Consider the following 20,712-nt stretch of genomic DNA (forward strand, 5'->3'; position numbering starts at 1 on the left):
CCTGAGAGATACATGAATAGAAGAGAAGGCCTCAAATATCAAAGACTGAAGGAGTCTACTTGTACAAGTCTACTTGTAAAGAAGAGATCCACACAGCCTACTGAAATCACCAGCTAAATTCACAGGCTACTAATCAGTAATCCTGAGCAACCACGGCTGGTTATCAGGAGCTTTAGTGTGGCTGCATTGGTTCAAGGCACCATAGGGTCCTCTGCATTCTGGCCTCCAAAGTAATGAGATCAACCTGGAAGCAGAAGCATCCAAGGCTCCTCCCCTGTCTGTCCCACACTTCCCTGTGTTTAGCTCAGTGCTCAGTAAACACTCACAGGCAGCACCACACGCCCACTCAGTCCTTATCCATTGTGTGACAATCCCAGCCATTCTCTTGTACCACCTACCACTGCCAAAGTCAACAAGGCCAAACTGTCAGAACACAAGCCAGTGACAATAAACACACAGGTCCTGCCCTTTCCCAAGGAGACATGTGTCTACTACACGTGAAGCACTGATCATCAGGCCCTTTGTATTTAATAAAGTGTCGTTTGTTACTCACAATAACATAGGCTACAGCAGAATTACTTTATAACCCTATTTGTAGTTGGCCATAACTTCCTGAAACACATTTCCTCTGCTGGGTTGAAATGCCTAAAATAGTTTTGTGAATTTCAAAAGAAAAAGAAAAAAAGCTTTGCAAAGAAAAAATCTTAGAGGGAATCTGTTTATCTTCTCTGTACTACATCCAGAATTTTGAATGATTAAGCAATTGTACTTTGAAACATTTGGCTACTGGCAAAGCTAATAAGTCAAAGAAGTTAAACAAGGGAGAAATGTCCAAATGAATCTAGGTGGGAAAGGCTCTTAAAAGAAGGAATGCTGTCAAATCTTGCTAAGAGAAGTAGAAGGAGGCAAAAGACTACCAACTGGAGAAAAGAAGAGTTCTTATTTTTTAATTCTAATGTTGTATTCTTCCAGATGTGTTTAGGAATCTTTTGAAATGTAATCCTTCAATCACATCTTGGTGCTGATGAAATGAAATATGTCTTTGAAAGAACAGACACTTAGCATTCTCAAATTTATAAGGTTTCAAAATGATTCCTAAAGTTCCTATCAAATAGCAGCTTTAAGGAACCTGGGCTCTGAAATGTCAATAAGACAGCCTCACTGAAGGGAATGGCTTACTGTGAGGTTACCTAGCAGACCCCCCAGCATTACTGCTCTTTTCTATTTGTCTTCATGTGTGGAATGCCAAGAGGTGGCATTTGAGAATTAGAAACACGAATTATGAATAACTCATACAGAATGCAAGATGTATTGAATCAAATCCAAGAGACTCCAGGAGATAATAGAAGAAACAAGGAACATTTCCAACCCCAAGTCAGTCTGAACTAGTTAGCTGTGATGTCAGAAGTACAGGCTGTACCAATTGGTGCTGGAATTTGATCTTCCAACTTGGGAATTATTCCTTTGTATGCCGGGCATTATCCTAAGTGCTTTACATATATGTACTATCTTATTCAATCCTTGCAACAATCTTATGCACTATTATCATTCCTAATCCATGGCAACAAAGGTAGTGAAGTTAGGATAATTATCCAAGGTAACACAGGTAGCTAGGAGTATAGGCAGTACTCAAACCCAAGCACTCTGACTCCAGAGTCCATGCTTTTAATCAGAGTACACCTGCTCTCTAAAAACCAAGGGATGGGTTTGGAGCATAATGACAGCTAGTTATTATACTCAGCTATACTAGTGACCTCAGTGGCTCCATGAGAACTGCAGGTGGAATTTGCCATTTTAAGGCATTTATTAATTGAATCCTATTCCACTGACAAGAGAAACCCTAGGATTTTTCAGTAGTTATAATCTCATCCTCATCTTCCAGTGAATTCACATTTCATGCTTTAGGTTTGCTTACGGTGAGGTAGGTGAATAGGGCTGGGAGAAGTCAGCAGTCAGCACCTATCTCACTCACACCACAGGTTGTCTCTAAATGCCGCTGTTGCTCTAGGCCCCAAAGCTAAACATGAGGTGAGCCAAGGTCACTACTCCTGATCTCACCACAGTCCAGGCAGCCAGCCACACCAACACAAGCCACCTGGACTAGGAGAGTTGCTCAAACCCTCTGCAGGCTCATGCTTCTGAGTGATGAGGAGGAAGAAATCTTTCAATGGGTAAGAGATGCTAAAAAGAGTTGATCTGCAAATCTGCCTAGAAATAAAGACTGAGTGCTAAACCCTAGTTTGTTTTTTTTATTAGCGCCCTGTGTCCCTCTTTTGTAGAAAGAGTTAGGCAGGTAGGAAGGGTAACTTCCAAGCTCTAAAGTTAGCCCAGGATAGAGGGGCACCTTTGCTTGGCAAATGAAATCTGTGTTTAATGAGGGCTATAACCCACTCAGGTTTCAGGCTAGTGGACTCCTGGTTTCTTTTGTTTCAGAAGTTACAGTGCAAGGTTTGTATCATGCGTTTGCAATGTCCTAAACATGGCACAACAATTAGCCTGCAGAGGGTAATTTCTCAATGTCTTTTCATGACACCAGAGTGTAACAAGCCCTCTAATGATCTATCCATCCTCCTACCACACTCCTCAAATCTTTTTATAGTCACAGGTAATTACACCCTGGAGAGATTACATCACTCTGTCAGCAGGGTTTGCAGCTGACAGGAAGACGTTCTGTGGATGTTTTGGGAACTACATCCTCATTTACCAAACAAGTTGCTGTGGTCCCTATTGATCCTTCCCAGGAATAGAACTGCCTTGGCAAATCTTGTGCCTAAACTGGGAACCAAACAACCAAGGGCAATGGTGAATGAGGACAGAAACAACCACAGAGGGAAACATGGTAACTCCTACATCCTTTATCTTTCTTTCTTTGTCAAAATGATCTTCTGAAAGTTGAGCGGAGTACTCCAATAGAGCAACATAAGGAATGTGTCTCAGAGGAGCCTGCAACTCAGCACAGGTAGTGTGGCTCTCAGCAGACCACAGGACAACAGAGTGACAGACTGGCAAACCCCAACCAGTGTCTCACCTACAACTGCCTATCTCTCAGCAAGTTATCTAACCCCTCTGTGCCTGAGTTTCTCATTTGTAAAATGGATACGTGATCAGCTAGCTCAAACACACTTTGAGAGCTTTAAATGGGATGATAACACAGAGCCTGACAAATAATTTTTTATTTGCATCAGTTTCCTATCTGTTCTCTTCTCTTAGTTCAGTGTTCATTATCTCTGACTCCAGGTTCCTCAGAGATAGGGAGGTGAACCAGGGCCACCTGCCAACATCTTTCTGCCATAACAATGTTAAGGGCCACAGCCACACCATCCCCCTGAAAGCCTAGTTCTCAACATTTTCCATCTTCAGTGAACACTAAGTGCCTGGCTTTCTCTCTGCCACGTAGGAATACAGATGGTTGCTTTCCCTGCCATTTTAAATTTGCATTAGGTGCTTATGTGATGTTTAACGTGGCCTAAAGTTTTATGGCAACATTTTAAGGGGAAAAAATTCATAAACTAATAAAATACTGAGTTTTTTCAGTAAATATGCTAAGGAGGGGGTGGGATAAAATAAAAAGCTTTTTATATGGGTCAGCAAGCCAGTTGGGTTGAGACTATCCAACTATGCAAACATAGAAGACAAAGGAGATTCCAGAAGTATTCCATCCTTCCTGGTCAAGTTTGACACCTTATCCCCAACCCAAAAAGTGACTTTGCATCTTCAATTTTGTTTTTGAAAGACAGTAAATTATGTCATCTACATGAAGTCTCCTGCCCAACATGACTCAACAGTAGGTCACATACCATTTCTGTTGTTGTTGTTATTTGGAAATTACACTGCACATTTTATATGTCAAGTGCCTTCCAATAATTTTTATTAGTCTATACACCACCAAAGTAGCATCCTTAAGTATCTTGTTTCTATTTTATAGAAGAGACAAAGAGATCAAGTGATTTGCCTAAGGTCATATAGCAAGTTTCTTAAGATCACAGAGAAAAGAAAGGAGTTGTGAGATCTGGGAGAGGCTGCTACATTAACTGGCATCCTAATTCCTCTTTAGCCCACCACCCTCAAGGCAAGTTGGGTAGTATGTGCATAAATCTTATTTTTAATTCTAATCTTCCCCTGCATGATGGACCAGGTATGAAGAATAAGATATGTTTCCTTTTGCCACTCCTAAAAAGGAAACTTTCAATAATTTCTCTCATCTCTGCTAAAGGAATGACCTGGGTGGAATCTAGATCTAATGACTCTCTTACACCTTTTCCTTTATAACAATAAATAAACTCTGAGTTATAGATAAGAGAAACCAGGATGGAAAATTTAACCCCAAACATGATGTAACTTTATTCTAGAATTCTCAAGTGCCTCTTTACACGATTCCTTTCTTCTAAACCTGAGCAAGTATGACCAAGACTAATGAGTGACTATGGTATTTACAAACAGAAACTATGCAGACAAATTGTCCCCCAGAATATGCACACTTACCTATGTCCAATAGGATTCTCACAGTCATGAATGCACATGTACACAAATATATTCAGGGTCTACTAGAGCCCACTGGATAACAAGGCTGTGAGTTTACAAGCACCTCATTTAAAATGCCTCTAGAATGGGTGTTCAGAGATAGCTACAGAAGAAGGTAAGAAATGCAGGACGAGGAAGACGGGACCTTTCCTGAACTAAACTGCTTTTCCCTGATTTCAGAGTACCTGAGAATCTTAGTTTCTTGGCAAGCTTGCTTGACACGTTGCTCATGGCAGGCCTGGCCATACAGGTGTGCTCTGGGTTTCAGGCCAAGGAGTGAGCACCTCCTTCCTCCAGAAACTACTCCAGAGAGAGAAAAATATTGGCAGCAACTTCATGTACTAGATCTAAGAAATGGTGAAACCCCTTCCCCTGCATGCACCCTGCTCTATGCCAATACACATGTTTTATGAGGATTAGAAAGACTTGGAGGGTGGATGGCAGAGGAGAAAGGATTCTTTGTAGATGGGAGCAAGGAGGTAGAAAACAACAGAGGCAACTTTCCCATTCTGGGCTAAGCCCACACTATAGACACATTTTTCCACCCTGTAGAATAATCCCTTTATCCAGCCAGTCTGGAATCAACAGTCTCTGATCATTGATTTTGGATGGAAACTTTGAATGGTGTGGGTTTTTGGAAAGTGGGAGGAGGTAGGGGGGAAGCCCATAAAAAGGAAGGTGAGGTGGGGGGGAGGGCTTAACAAAGAAAAGGAAACTACGACTTCAGACACAGAAGGCAGACTTTAATACTGCCAGGTAACAAGCCAAGACAGCTTCCCCAACGGAGTCTTGGAAGAGGATGGTCACGGTAGTGCACCAGGCACTAGGCCAGATTCTGGTCCTGGCCCTAAGACCCTGGGCAAGTGCACAACCTCTAAAGTCCGTCCTAGCTCTGACCAGTCCTAGCTTCCTTCCTTCCTGCTCTGGGCTCGGGTAGGATGGCAAATCTCTTCTATGAAGGGCAAAATATTTTAAAGTGTAAACATTTTAGGCTTTGAATAGCTATGTCACAGCTACTCAACTCTGCCATTACAGCACAAAAGTAGCCATAGGCAATATATAGACAAATGAACACTGCTATGTTCCAATAAAACTTTATTTATGGATACTGAAATGTAAGTTTCATACAATTTTTACGTATTGTGAAATACTTCTTTTGAATTTTTTTCTAACTATTTAAAATTATAAAAACTATTCTTAGCTCACAGGCCATAGAAAAACGGACAGGAGGTAGGATTTGGCCCATGGACCAGTTTGCCAACTCCTGCTCTAGAGATACAGTGGTGAACAAGAGAGGGTCTCCACATTCTATGGCTCTGTGACTACCATTCTAGAGGTCTCCTCTGGCTTTGGAATGGCCCTATGAATGTAGGCCATGCTTCACTTTGTTGCACATTGGTGTAGGCTGGCCTTCTGTTCCTTTGCAACCTCATATAACCATCATGTCCTAACCATTTGTGGCCCCCTTGGTTGTGCCAGGGGCTCCTCATAGACAATGAGGTCTCAGGTTTATAGGATAGGTTTGGGTTAAAAGTCAGAATGAGAGGGATCAGCAGAAGAAATCTGTATGTGTGTGGTGAGGAAAGCTATAACAAAGAATCATTAATTGTTCCTCCCAACAATTCAGAAAAGGAAAAAAAAAAAGATTAAATGAGATTTCACCATTATTTGTATGTGTTGGGTAAGTGGGTGGTGAAAAGTTGATAGAAAGGGAATGAATAACCCTGAACTATGCAGACACTTAAAGTCATACTGTATCACACCAGCCTTCCTCCAAGACCCCTTCCAGAATCTAGCTCAGATCCCTCTCCAGAGAACGCTGACCAAAGAAAACGGTCATATACGTGTATCTAATGAACTCTGATAGGGGGACTGAGACCCCTATTGGTGTTTGCAGATACTGAGGCAGGTTCTGTAGCATCACCCAGAGGCCTACGATACACACCCAAATATGCCCTTTCTAAAAAGGATACCAGATCTCGAGGACCACATGAAGGTAATCTATAGGGTTTTTAGAGCACTGCTGAAGGCAACAAGGACCATACAAACCCTAAAGGGCTCACTGCTACATTTGTAGTCCATTAAGACTCTTCTAGCTTATAATCTTTAACCAGAAAGTCCTTAGAATCATGAAAGTATAGACTGAGGGAACTAGATGTGACCTTAAAGGTTATCCAGGTCAACTCCTTTATTAAATGCAGAAACTAAGCCACAAAATGTTTAACACGTTAAGCCCCATGTCAGTCACCGGTGACTGACACTATACTTTCCGTCCGGAAGACAAAACAGGCTGGGCGCTTAATGTGTTAAGTGGCTTGTCCAAAATCACAGTTTGTAGTGTCAATGACCAGGTCCTGCTTCACTAAATTACAATACCTTAACTAGGTACTCATTCTGAGAAAAAAAAAAAAAACACACAAAAAGACAAGAAACAAATAATAAAGAGCTAACAGCCCAGCCAATGTGGCTAAGCAGATGAGCATCAACTTATGAACCAGGAGGTCACAGTTCAAATCCAAGTCAGGGCACATGTCCAGGTTGCGGACTTGATCCCCAGTAGGGGCATGCAGGAGGCTGCCGATCAATGATTCTCTCTCATCATTGATGTTTCTATCTCTCTCCCTCTCCCTTCCTCTCTGAAAGCAATCTATAATAATAAAAGCATAATATGTCCTTCTGTCCTTCTGGAGGAAGCTGGGGCTGCGAGGGAAGGTGGGGAGGGAGTGCCTGCTGGCGGCCTGAGGGAAGCTGGTGCCAGCAGCCGGGGAAAGGAAGGCCTACTCTTACACGAATTTCATGCACTGGGCCTCTAGTAAAATATATTTTTTAAAAGAGTTAACAATCAGTAAGTGCTTACTGCATTCTCTCAGACAATCTTCACAACCACCTTATGAAGTACGTACTATTATTTTGTCATTCTGCAGCTGAGGAAAGAGGTTTTACAGAAGTGAAGAGACTTGCTCAGGGTCACAGAGCCAGCAAGTAGGATTGGGCTATGAACATGGGCATCTGTTTCTGAGAACCTGCACCCTTACCTGCACATCATAGTCTGAATCCCACACCTCTGTCTTGCCTGATAACTACAGCAGGGAAGAGGGGTGATAATGTCATCACCAGTAGGTTCCTACACAACTGTCCTCCATCTGGTTCATTAGGCCCCTTGGTGTCAAACCAGCAGTACTGGCTCCCTGCTATTCTACAGCACAAAAGCCCACACCCTGCTCTCCCTGTAACTGCCCAACGGACAGAGAATCCCCTATCCCAGTGGTCGGCAAACCGCGGCTCACGAACCACATGCGGCTCTTTGGCCCCTTGAGTGTGGCTCTTCCACAAAATACCACGTGCGGGCGCGCACGTACAGTGTGATTGAAACTTCGTGGCCCATGCACAGAAGTTGGTTTTTGGCCTGGGCGAGTCTATTTTGAAGAGGTGGTTCTAACACCGAGCCACACTCAAGGGGCCCAAGAGCCGCATGTGGCTCACGAGCTGCAGTTTGCCGACTACTGCCCTATCCCAGCTTTTAGGAGAAACAAGGGTATTGTGTATTTTCCCTCCCACAGACAGAAGGCAGAAGGCCAGGACTCACCTGAGGCAAGTCCGTCTCCAAGGAGGGTGCTAAGGATCACCAGTGGAAGGAACACTCCATGTCCCACAAAGGCCACGGCAGACGCTGAGGTGCTCTTTGGTGCTATCCTGCCATGGCACATCTTTTATCCGTCCAAGTTATTTTAAAAAGAAAATAATTAAAAGCCAGAAGGATTCTAAAGTCAGCCAGGTGTAGATTCACCTAGAGAAAACAAAAAAAAAACAAAGACATAAGTGAAGTGAAAACTTTACCCGTATGTTACAAGTAGGCCCTTTGCTCTAAAGAAGCCATAATCATATACAAAGTTGAAAGATTTCTAGCAACTGAATTCCTGCTTTCAGAAGAAGAGGGCTTTTCAACTCCTTCCTGGAGAAATACCAGGGCCTGCAGCAAGCTGCCATCAGCATCAGCATCTAGGAGTCAGACCCTTACGATAGGACAAGGAGACAAGCACGGCTCACCTGGAGATTCTGGGTCACAGCAAAGCTTTCAGAGACTGCCCTGGCTCTGCTTGGCTGCCTGCCTCAGAGGCTCCAGCACAGAGGCAGAGAGAGGCAGCAGTTGACACAGAGCTGCTATACCGAGTGTGGCTTTGCCTTTGTCATCTGGACTCAAAAGTAAGTTCAACTCAATCAAAAGAAGAGAGAGAGAGAGAGAGAGAGAGAGAGAGAGAGAGAGAGAGAGAGAGAGAGGGAGAGAGAGAGAGAGAGAGAATGAATGAGAATGAACATGTGTCTTAAAGGGAGAACTACACCGCCTAGAGAAGGAATGCAGCAGTGGCAGCCAAGGGCCCCTAGCTTGGCCTGCTGTATTGCCTGAGGCTGGATGAGCCCTAGGATCTGACTCTGATTTAACAGCTCACGCAACACACCTGTGACCCCAGAGGCCATACTTGTTGGCTACACCTAATAATGAGTGGGGGAGGATTGCTACAATTATTAATTAGTCCCATCATCCATTCTAGTTCAGACAAAGACTTCAGAAGAGTAGGAATCAGTATCTTAAAAAAAAAAATCAGGGTTCAAGACTTCTACTTTTTGTTGTTGTTAATCCTCATTGGAGGATATTTTTCCCATTGATTTTTAGAAAAAGTGGGAGGGGGAGGGGAGAGGGGAGAAGGGAGAGGGGAGTGAGGAGTGAGGAGAGGGGAGGGGGAGGGAGGAAAGAAGGGAGGGGGAGGGAGAGAGGGAGAGAGGGAGAGAGGGGGAGGGAGAGAGGGAGAGAGAGAGAGAGAGAGAGAGAGAGAGAGAGAGAGAGAGAGAGAGAGAGAGAGAAACATCAATGGAGAGAGCTATATCAATTGGTTGCCTACCGAACGTGCCCCAATGAGGTGGGGAACCTGCAACCCAGGTACGTGCCCTTAACCGGAATCGAACCTGCAACCCTTCGGTTCCCAGGCTGACACTCGAACCACTGAGAATGACAGCCAGGTCAGGAGTCAAGACTTTTAAGAAAGTTTTCCTACATGCCTTCAGGGAAGCAGTTGGATTGATGATACATTATGATATGGATCTTATATTTTACTTAACTCATTTGATTTCATTTATCCTAGTTTATAACAGGTATTCCAAAAATAAGATTACACTTCTTTTTAAATTTTAATTCCATACACACCTCCATCTCCATTAAAAAGACCTATGCTCCCCTTATAAAAAGCTACTGCAGCCCTAGCTGGGTGGCTCAGTTGTTTGGAGTATCATCCTGTACACCAAAAGGTTGGGGTTCAATTCCTGGTCAGAGCACATACCTAGGTTGCAGTTGGGGCACATACGGGAGACAGCCAATCAATGTTTCTCACATCTATGTTTCTCTCTCGCTTGCTCTCGCTCTCCCCCTTCCTCTCTCTAAACATATCCTTGGTAAGAATTGTAACACTCTTTTGAAAAGAGTGTTACAGCAAACAGCAATGAGTTGTCTCAGTCCAAAGAAAAAGCATCTGTCACGGTCCTCAATGAGTAAGACCCAGGGGTTCAAGAACAGAGTTAACCACTGGGTCCTCACCCACTACCCACAAATATTTGTGACTGTAGTCATCTGTCGCCAGTTTTTACCCAGACTCCAACTTGAGTCTTTACAGTTGTAGAAAAGGGTGGTTCATGGAGAGTTCTAGGGGTGGAATCTGTGAGTGACCCAAAACAGTACACAAAACTGTGGGTATGTAAATGTGTGCAATGTGTATACATTTATGTGGCTAAGAACCATAGAGTCAGAATGCCAGAACTCAAATGTTGCTTCTATTATGGCCAAATTACTCTCTTAAGCCTTAGTTTTCTCTTCTGTAAAATGGAGACAGTAACCATACTGTCTTCATAGGTTTGATGTAAGGATTAGGATTAGAAAAAGTATTTGACACAGTGCCTGAACTTTTCAAGTCCTCAGTAAACACTGCCAGCTGTTGATACTGTAAAAATAAGATCTGAGCTGTGGGACCTTGGAGGTTATCAGGCTTTATTTCCTCATTTGACAGATACCAAACCAACGTCCGAAGAGGTTAAAGGACATGCCCAGGGCCACCAGCCAGTTAGCAATGGGCCCTCTGGTGCTGCTGTTTTACATACAGCCACAGCAGGTAACCCTACCAGGGAGTCACCTTTCCCTTAAGGCAACACCAGAAGATCATCAGGAATGACACCTGAGAATGACATCACAGCATGCACACAACAAATATTTCTGCAGTGAATGGACGAGGCTGGATCAGAGTGGTGCTTAGATGTTCTGTGCAAGAGAGGAAGTGCTGCTAGGTTCACTGCAAAAGGATGTGTCCAATGAAAAAGAAGGGGGGAAAAAGGAGATACCGCATACAAGCGGATCAAAACAATGGGAGCACAACACTCCTGGCAGAAGCTAGAGACAGAGGGGAGGCTAAGGCGTTTAAACTGTACCTTGAAACCATGTGGAGCTTATAAGGATTAGAAACAGGGAAGTTATAACACCAAATTCATTTAGAAAGCTCCCTCTGGTAGGGATTTTAGAGGACTAGGGGAGAAGGAGATGCTAAGTGGTAAACAATCTTAAATTTAGTATTTTATAATTAATGTAAAACTCCTTGGACAATTTGTGAAAATGCACATAATTCCACTTCTACTTCTAGAATCTTTCCTCAGAAATCACATGTGTGCAATGACATATATGCAGGATATTCACTGCATTATTTGTACTGGCATAAGATGGAAGGGAAACTAGTTAATAAGTTGCCATACAATAGAATACTATGCAGTAGTTTAAAAAGAATGGGAAATTCAGTCCGTAGTAGTATGGAATGACTTCCAAAATTAGTATGTGAAGAAAACCATTTATGTGTATGAGTGTATTTTTAAAGCACACACACACACACACCTATATGCATTGAAAATCTCTCTGGTATAATGAACAAGATAATGTACATCTCCTTAAGTGTTATATCTTGTGCATGCACTACCTATTCAAACAGATAAAATATAAATAAAATTAATGTAGCAAGGCTGTCCTGTAGACCACCTGTTTCCTCCCTCAACAAAATGACATTCAAATAAACCTGATTGCTCCCTCCACCAGGAATATAGTCATTGTCAGGGCTCAGCACAGAACCATCTTCCTACTCCCTTCAGTAGAACTAAATCCCGTTTTCCTCCTCAAGCGCCACTCTGATTGGACTCATCCATTCACTACAGGAATATGTGTTGTGTGTATGTGCTGTGTGTGACACAAGCAGGTGTTATTCTTGATGATCCACTGGTTGTTGCCTTAAGGAAATGCTGACTACCTGGTAGGGTTACTGGCTGTGGTTGCATGTGGAGAAGCCAGTATAACTTGGGGGAAAGATGTACACTTAAGAGCTCCTATTTTGTTCTGTTTTAAAGAAACAGCTGGCTCCTTTCTTACTGCCAAGGGACCAATTCCACCATGAAGACTAAGACCTGATCAAGTGCACAACAGATGGGATGATGAAAATGGGGCTTTGCAAAAAAAAAAAAAAGAGAGAGAGAGAGAGAGAAGATGAATGGAGGGCAGTCAATGGAGTATTTTTACATGCAAGTCTGAGCCAAGGGTCAGTGCTTCAGAAATAACAGAGAAAAACAAATCCCCACAACAGGAGAATCCAGCTACTGTGGAGAAAGGGTCACAACATACATCCAATAATTTAAAAAAATAATCTATTTTGAACACAGGAAGGAAGGGAGGGAGGAAGGAGAGGCCAGGAGAGAGGCAGGCAGCAGCAGGCAGACCTGTCCTTGAATTGTGGCTTTACACCAAATCAAAAGAAAAACACTTCAGAACAAATTAAGACTAAGTATTCATTATCCCTAGAAAAACACATAGGCAAAAACTTAAGAAAAGTAAGAGAATACATTTTACTTCAGTATTCTTTTGGCATGTTAGTGACCACTTCCCCTAATTTAAAAAAAAAAAAGAAGTATAATTAAGTAGAAACAGAAAATAGAATAGTGGTTATCAGGAGGGTGGAATAGGAAGTTATATTGTTTAATGGGTACAGAATTTCAGTTTTGCAAGATGAAAAGAGTTATGAAAATGGATGGTGGTGATAGTCGCACAACATTATTACTGTATTTATACCACTGAACTGGACACTTAAAAATGACTGATGGTCGATTTTACTTTATATTTTACCAGTTAAAAAAAGGGGGGGGTTTAGGATTAATGAGGGACCTGGAACTCAGCTTCATTTCCAAAGCCTGCACTCACTCACCCACCCTAACAAGGCATATAACATGTAAACTTAACAGGTGAGAAGAGAGAGGAGGTTCTGGGGCTACAGTTAGTCCCACCTCTGCCACCAACTAGATAGCTGGTCATATCTCTGGCTTCCATTTCCACATCTCAAAAAAGCTCTAAGTTCTCTCTCAGCCACAGAATTCTACATGGCATCCAAAATTCTCTTTGTAGAAGCCATCTCTTCCTCCAACAGCCAGTTTCACCCTCCAAAACAAAGGGTGAGGAGTCATGGAAAATCTGCGTTCACCCTTATTTTCTTTCTTGGAACTAGAGCTGCTGTCCCAATAGAATGTGGCAAAGGGAGACCCCGTGAGCTAGACTGTCAGCCCCTCAAGGGCAGGGTCTGGCCTTTCCCAGCTCTATAAACTCAGAACATCAAAACCTAGGTGACTGTGCTCTGCTGAATGTGATGTCATTAACGCTCATTTCCTGTCCACAATGACCCTCCAAGAGGAAGAACACTGCCCTTAAGCCACAGCTCTGATCTTGGGGAAGCCACTTACCTCATTTCTGCCTATGTTTTCTCGTCTGTAAATTGGGGCTGTTGCTTGCTTTGAGTATCTCTCTGGTCTCTAGTGAGGCTCAAAGAGACACAATATGAGGGACTACTCTATAAAGTGGAAAAGATTCAGGTCCATTACAGGCTAAGCCCAGAAGCCATGATAGCCTGAGAAACTTCTCATCATAAAAATGATGATGACTAACAGGGTAGGTTTATAGTGTTAAGGAGAACCTGGAACACAAGCCCAAAGTTCACATCGTTTGCTTGCTTGTTGTTGCCACAGATGCTTCCAGATTAACTAAAGAGCCTGCTAAGATTAAAGGTGTCCTGGAAGTCATCTTCAAAAATGGCTAACAGGGTGGGGAGGCAGCAGCAGTAGGTGGGGCCAGCAATGAAGCAGAAAGGACACCCTGTCCCCTAGACTTCCTCAGGCCATGTGCCTGATTCTCTACCCTGCAGAGAATGGTCATAGTTCTGCTGGAGGGACAGGGTTGAGTCACACTCTACTGAGCTTTCCTCTGTGGAGGCAAATGGTCCAGACTGTCAAGTTTGGCTCCCAGATCCTAGGTGGGGTTCCCTACAGTTCTGTGAGGTCGACCTAGGATAAATTAGTTCCTAAACCTTGGCCCATTTCTCCATTAGTTAGGAGAGGGGATTGGATCAGTAAAGCCAATATAAATCCTTTTCTTATCTCAAACTAGTCCAGAAAGGGGATGGTGGAGGTAGAGAGTCTAGAACAAGGAAATTTATTACTTTGCTTACTCACCTTCCCTGACCTTATACTTCCATGTGATGGGGAATACAAAGAATAGTTCATGAAGTGTGAACAGAATTTAACTAGTTAATTACATTTCAGAGTATAAGGATAAGTGTAATAAGAGAAGTGACCAACATGCTAAGGAGGCCTTCCCCCTACCTCTCCTTTTCTTCCCTTCAATGTCTCCCCTCTTCACTCCCACCACCCCTAAAGTGGCTGGGCCACAGCAGCAAAAGGTATCTAAATGTTGATCAAATCCTAATGACTCCTATTCTCCCCCCCACCCAATGATAAAATTAAGTTATTTTTAGATCTCTTTTGTTTATATTCCCCCCTGTGGGATAAATGTCTCCTTCTAATCTTGCTAATCTCTATATCTTCTCCCTTCTTTTGTGCCACTATCTGAGTGCTTCAATAGGCAGAATCTTCTGTAGGACTTTGAGGTCAGTGAGAGACAGAATGGTTACCTTAGCCATTTCCTTTTAATCTCCAGTTCCAAAGCCTAAAGACACAAACATCAAACGCTTGTTAAAACTCACTGCCTACAAATAACCCTTGGCTTTTCCCTAAGTCATCTAAGCCATGGCAAAGCCAGGTGTTAAAGAGTTGTTTTTTTTAATTGCTCTGATTTTTTCTTGCTCCCAGACAACTGCGAATCACATCCTCTGGTTGTCACACTTTCTTTTTTTCTTTTTTTTCTTTTTTTTAAATATATTTTATTGACTTTTTACAGAGAGGAAAGGAGAGGGACAGAGAGCTAGAAACATCGATGAGAGAGAAACATCAGCTGCCTCTTGCACACCCCCTACCGGGGATGTGCCCGCAACCAATGTACATGCCCTTAACCGGAATCGAACCTGGGACCTTTCAGTCCGCAGACCGACGCTCTATCCACTGAGCCAAACCGGTTTCGGCTGGTTGTCACGCTTTCCCCCTGCCCTATTCCTCAGGCTGTGGGCAGCAGGAGCACCAGCAGACACACCCTACCACCCATGGCTAAGTCTCTTTTAACAGTCTCCAACTTCTCTCTTCTAGAACCTAACAGCAGGATGACTGCAGCATGGACCTGAATGTGGAAGGGAGCCCTAACTCCCAGCTCCACCAACCCACAGTGAATCAGAAGCAAGTCAATCATTCTTCCTGGTCCTGGAATTGGGGGGTGGGGGGAGGGGAGGAGAGACTGGATGATCCCCAAATGCCCTTTCAGTTCTGAGAAATCTGGAATGTCTTCTAGGGAATAGGAGGGGCCCAGAAGTACTTCCTCTGAAAACGTAAGTCAATAAAGTTCTGACTGGAAGGAAGAAATATGAAATTCAGCCTCTTTATTCTGCAAAACCAATTGTTTCCCCGACATCTCCCAAGACACATCCTAGCATCTGTCTTCCTCTGCAATGCAGCAAACTAAAAAGACTTCACTTTCCCATTTACAGCTTTATCAATCCATCAGTACATTTGTATAGGCCATCTGTACACAATGTTCCTAAACTGTTTTCCAAAAATAACAAACAACCAAAAAAAAAAAATCCCCCAGCCTCCACAACACTAGGGTTACTGGAGAGCTGTAGTGGCCCAGAGAGAAAGAGAAAAGATGCAAGAGAGGACAAAAGAGAACAAAACTAGGCTGACTCAGGACAGAAAAAGGGAGAGGGAAGGCAGAGTGCCTCCAAGGAGGAACTTGGCTCAGGCATAAATTTCCAACCCTGAAGGCAGGATACCACTTCTCTAGGCCCAGCTTCATAAAGGACTGATAGGCTAAATCTAGGACAAATGCCGTCTTCTCTCTAGGCCTGCTTCCTCATCAGTAAAATGAAACAGTTCAACTAAGTATCTCTCAGGGAGGCTGCCATTGTGAAATGATGCTGCCAGACTGGGCCAGAATTTCTGGTCTGCTATGATATTATTTGTTTGGTGGTTTAGGGCAAGTTATTTTCGGTTCCCATCTATAAATTAGATAAACAATACCCACTGCACTGAGTTGTTGCTGGCTAGAAATGAGGTAAACATGAAGGATGCAGGACAGTATCTGGAACAGTGGGCCCTTAAGTTTGTGCTGGCTAAGGGCCCCTCCTGTTCTAACAGCCTGTGACTGAGTCCCCTCCCACTTGACTCCCCCAGGGCACTCTTTCAGCTGGGCTGGAAATATAGGCCCTGAGACTAGGCTCAAAACACAAAGTTAGTTTAGACAAAAGAACAGCCAACAGGTTAAACAAGTGAATTGCCAAGGTTCTCTCCCATGGTTTTATAAAAATATTTTTAAAGAACTTAGCAATTCCTCCCCAAAGTTAAATAAGTGTGTATATGACTATACTAGAGTAGTATTTTTGTCTCAGGGGACCTACGTGTTTTCTAGCCTGAATATGTTGTAGAGAAGAATGAGGGCATGAAGCTTACATGTGTGTTTTACACACACACACAGACACACACACACACACACACAGGCAGAGTTGTTACTTCATTAAATAGGTGCTATTACCCCCATTTTACAGATAAATGAAAGCCAAGGAGCCTAAAAGTCTTTCCTCTTGCTTTTCTATTGCAAAGGGCTCCCTGCTCTTTTGTTTTCCAAATACAAGTTAATTGCCTCTCTTCTGGGAAAACTCATTAATTCCATCCACAAGCATGAATGCTCTTCTGAACCTTTAGCAGAACTGCTTGGACCATGAATGGAACAACCAACCATATCCCTCCCAAGGATCCACTCTCAGTTACTTAACTGTTGTATGCTGCATTTACTACAGGCAGTAAGTTCCTGGAGAGACCACCAATTCAGCCTCTTTCTGTCCCCCAAGGTACTCAACATTTACGTGTTCTCTGAAGGGAGAAAAAAGATAACTCCAAAAGACAATTTGTGTAGGCAATACCAGATGGCAAAATAGCAGATTTAGAAGAGGAGGGCAAAAGGATATAAATCCTAAAGTTTTGGCCACGTAGCAAAACAGATGCTTGGCAGAAGCAGCTATAATTGGTCCATAGACCCCAGAGATGTATCTATGTGTCATCACACCCCTCTGTTTGGCTCCCATCAGAACTGACTGGAGCAGGCTTCACTTGGCAAATATGTCTGGGAAGCTGATGTACTAAAGCTGACTTCTTAGGACTCTGTGTTTGCAGCGACTATACTACAATTCAGCAAATATTTACTGGCTGTCTTCCGTGCAAGGCTTGGGTGATCACAGATGAAGTGGGGTATAATTCTCAAGGAATTCACAATCCATATGAGAGGAATTACATGTTTATCTGTATAACACTGTGAAATTGTTACTAGGATCCAATAAAAAGGTTTTAAAAAGTGCTATGAGAACACAGAGGAGACAGAAACAAAGACTTTATTTTTAGATTAGGAGTAGAGGCAAGGTGAAAGAAGAAGCTTTGAGCTGGACCTTGAAGATCATGCACATATTCAGTGAGGTCTCAGGACAGTTTTACATGCACGGTGCTAATTATAAAGAAAGAAAAAGAAATGGAAGAACAACTCACCAAAAGGATGGGGGGGGGGGGGGTGCGTAGTAATTTTGTCTGCCAAGACCCATGGAATGCTGCTGTCTGGTAACAAGAAATAAATACGTCTATATACATGGTTACTCAAGGGGATGTTTAAGTGCTACATTTTGGTTTTCAAAGTACTCATAGCTGTGCAGGAAACACCTCCTCCAGGTCAAAAATAGCAAACCCAAGAGAACTGGCTGGTGCAGTTATGTTTACTTTTTATCATCTCTGTGGATCCCTTTCCAAAGGCCTGCAAGTGGGATGGTATAAACAGGTCTGTGTCACTTCCTGGTTCTCAGGCCTTCTGCTACATTCCCAGTCAGTCTGGGAAGACTGCCTATTTAAAAATAAACTTTAAAACCTCACCAAAAATCCCCAATTCTAAACCACCCTTTCCTCCTCTATTTCATTCAATTTCACTAAAATTAAAAAAGATTGGGCAAGAAATGAGACAAAAATGATCAGAGAATGAATTCTCATGTCAAAACAAACTTATATGCTCACTGAGTTCAAGGTCAGAAGATCTGGATTCAATGCATGTCTGCCTCTAACTGGAAAACTTGATCTTGAGGAAGTAAGATGTTTCACCTCTCTGCCCATAGCTGCTTCAGCACTCTTAACACCAATGCAGTTATCCAATCTTTCTGGACCTCTAAAATAGCACTAATAACATACCTCATAGGGCTATTTTAAGTATTATATGAGGAAATGCACATAAAGCATTTGGCATAGTACCTGGCACTTAATGAGTCGTCAAAAATGGTAGTAGGTATTACAGTTATCACCATCTATCATTATTATCATCATCATCCTCTAAAAATGTAAGGGTTGAGCTAGATGAGTGCTACTGAAAGAGCTTCTCTGGCTCCAAAATCCTATAATTCTTTAAGTCACTTTCTGTTTCTTTTCTTTCTTGCTTTTTCTTTAGGGGGCTGGATGGAAAAGAAAGGAGATAAACTTGGCAAAGCATGACAGCCACAAACACTTGAACACACACTTGTTAAAACACTAGAATACAACCAGGAAATTCATCAGTAAGTAGAAAGAGTGCATATTATCCTCCTCAATGGAAAAGTCTTAGTCTAATCCTTGCATTAAACCAACAGTATGTGGCAAGTTCACTCACAATACAGTAACTCTACTCCCATGCCCCCTTGGGCCAGCACAAACTGACTTCACCAACTTCATCTTAACTGTCTGAAGCTCCTTAGAGCAGCCCTAAAAGATAGCACAGTGGCCAATCCACCCATTTCTAATAATGACTAATCCTTCCACAAGGTATTTCTGTAAGTGCCTTTTCCTTAATATAAATGTTGCCAAAAATCAAACATCCTTCCCAAAAGTTAGCCTATAACAAGAGGTGTTCAACTTTACTAAAGCCAAGGTGCTACACTGTAATTAAATTCAGATGAAATTACATTTTCTTTTATTCATTCATTCAATGTCCATAATGTTCCAAACACAGAAGATGCCAAGAACTAATAGGATGGGTAAGTGAGAACAATAAAGATGAGGCCTAAGTTTTTGGCCCTAAGTGACTGAGTGAATGGAAAAAGCTACCACAGGGGAAAAAGAACACAGGTGGACAAACAGATTTTGCTGAGGAATGTAATGAATTTCATTCAGGTTATTCCTGGATATGATGAATTATAGGTACTACTTGAACAAGATCCAGAGAAAAGTCTAGCAGGCAAATCAGAAATGAGTATGAAACTCGGCAGATTACTCAGAGCTTGGGATATAGGCCAGAATTATAAGCCTGTGAGTGGTGGTTGAAATCATGCAAAACAGAAGAGCTTACCCAGGAAAGATAGTTGAGAGAGGAGAATCAATTACAAAATCCAGAGAACACTAACTTTTTAAAGAGGTATATGGGAAGGAGAGCCTTGAAAAGACACTCCTCCAAAAAGTACAAAGAAATCAGGTGCATCAGTCAAGGGAAGGACTCAGAGATTCAAGGAGGATGTAAAGCAAGCATGTCAAACTTGCGGCCCATTGGCCACATGCAGCCCACAACAAATATTTTTGCGACACAGCCAATATAATGGTATGTAAAAAACGTTTTAATAACAATTTCGTAACTTAATTTTTACAATATCCTGTTATACATAATTATTAATAACAAACTACAATGTTCGCTAATGACTGATTACTATAATCGTGTTGCATTAATTTCCCTTAAGTGCCTTACGCGCAGGCGCACCATTTCTCTCCACTAATACTAGCAGCAAATATTTTAGCAGCTGATTGCCATGTCATTAGTCTTGGACTGACTTGTTTGGTGTGTGCAAACAGGAAATAGTTCGTTTTCAGAGAACAAGAAAAATAGGTTTATTTGCATTATTACGCTTATTAATTTGTGCAGTTATTCAGTGTCTGGTAAGTTAATGTTCAAGAAAAAGTATTAATTTTTATTAAAATGTTCTATTATTTTATGTTAACGATTACTCATTTATTCAGCCCTTTGTATTCAGCATGTCTCTATCGAAATAAACCAACATTTCTATGAAAATTGAAGCTTTTGTTTTTTTTGCAGCCCACATAAACTTAAACCTTGTTTATTTGGTCCATGTTAGCCTTTGAGTTTGACATGCTTGATGTAAGGGGTGGTTACAGATGCAGCAAAGGTCCAGTAAGATGAAGACTAAAAAATGCCCATTGCACCCAGCCACCAGGAGAGCACTGGTGGCCTCATTAAGAGCAGTTTCATTAGAGTGTTGTTAATGTAAGAAACATTCGAACCTGTAAAAAATGTTTTTGAGCTTATCTGAGCCAATCAATCAACAATTGCCAGGAAGCAGAATCACAACGAATTGAGATAATGCTCTGGAGAATGGCAGCTTTTCACCTATTTTTATAAATTAACATCAAAGGTGGGGACATAAATGGATTACATGTAATCCACTGGTGAAAGATTAAGGAGGCGGGAGAAAGCAAATCGGGGAAATCTCTGAGATTGGATAAAAAGTAAAATGATAACACATGCTTCTTTTACATAGGTGGGCATAGGATAGTTAACCATCAACAATTAACAAAACAATGAGGGCCTGGCCAGCGTGGCTCAGTGGTTGAGCATCAACCTATGAACCAGGAGGTCACGGTTCGATTCTGGTCAGGGCACATGCCCAGATTGTGGGCTCAATCCCC

At 42.4% G+C, this 20,712-nt stretch overlaps 1 protein-coding gene across 3 annotated transcripts in view; it reads right to left on the minus strand.

Moving 5' to 3' along the window:
* SUSD6 (sushi domain containing 6) overlaps positions 1-20,712 on the minus strand; it is a 99,844-nt gene that overhangs the window by 40,510 nt on the left and 38,622 nt on the right. For 2 of the 3 annotated variants that reach the window (XM_008138906.3, XM_054715959.1), the window contains exon 2: positions 8,108-8,308. In XM_008138906.3, coding sequence (XP_008137128.2) covers positions 8,108-8,228 — 121 coding nt within the window. In that variant the 5' untranslated portion in view covers positions 8,229-8,308. Of the gene's footprint in view, positions 1-8,107; positions 8,309-12,873; positions 12,912-20,712 lie in introns of those variants that run through there. The other variant, XM_054715960.1, reaches the window with a different exon arrangement.

The sequence above is a fragment of the Eptesicus fuscus genome, chromosome 5 (genome assembly GCF_027574615.1).
Source record: "Eptesicus fuscus isolate TK198812 chromosome 5, DD_ASM_mEF_20220401, whole genome shotgun sequence".
NCBI classification, from domain to species: domain Eukaryota; kingdom Metazoa; phylum Chordata; class Mammalia; order Chiroptera; family Vespertilionidae; genus Eptesicus; species Eptesicus fuscus.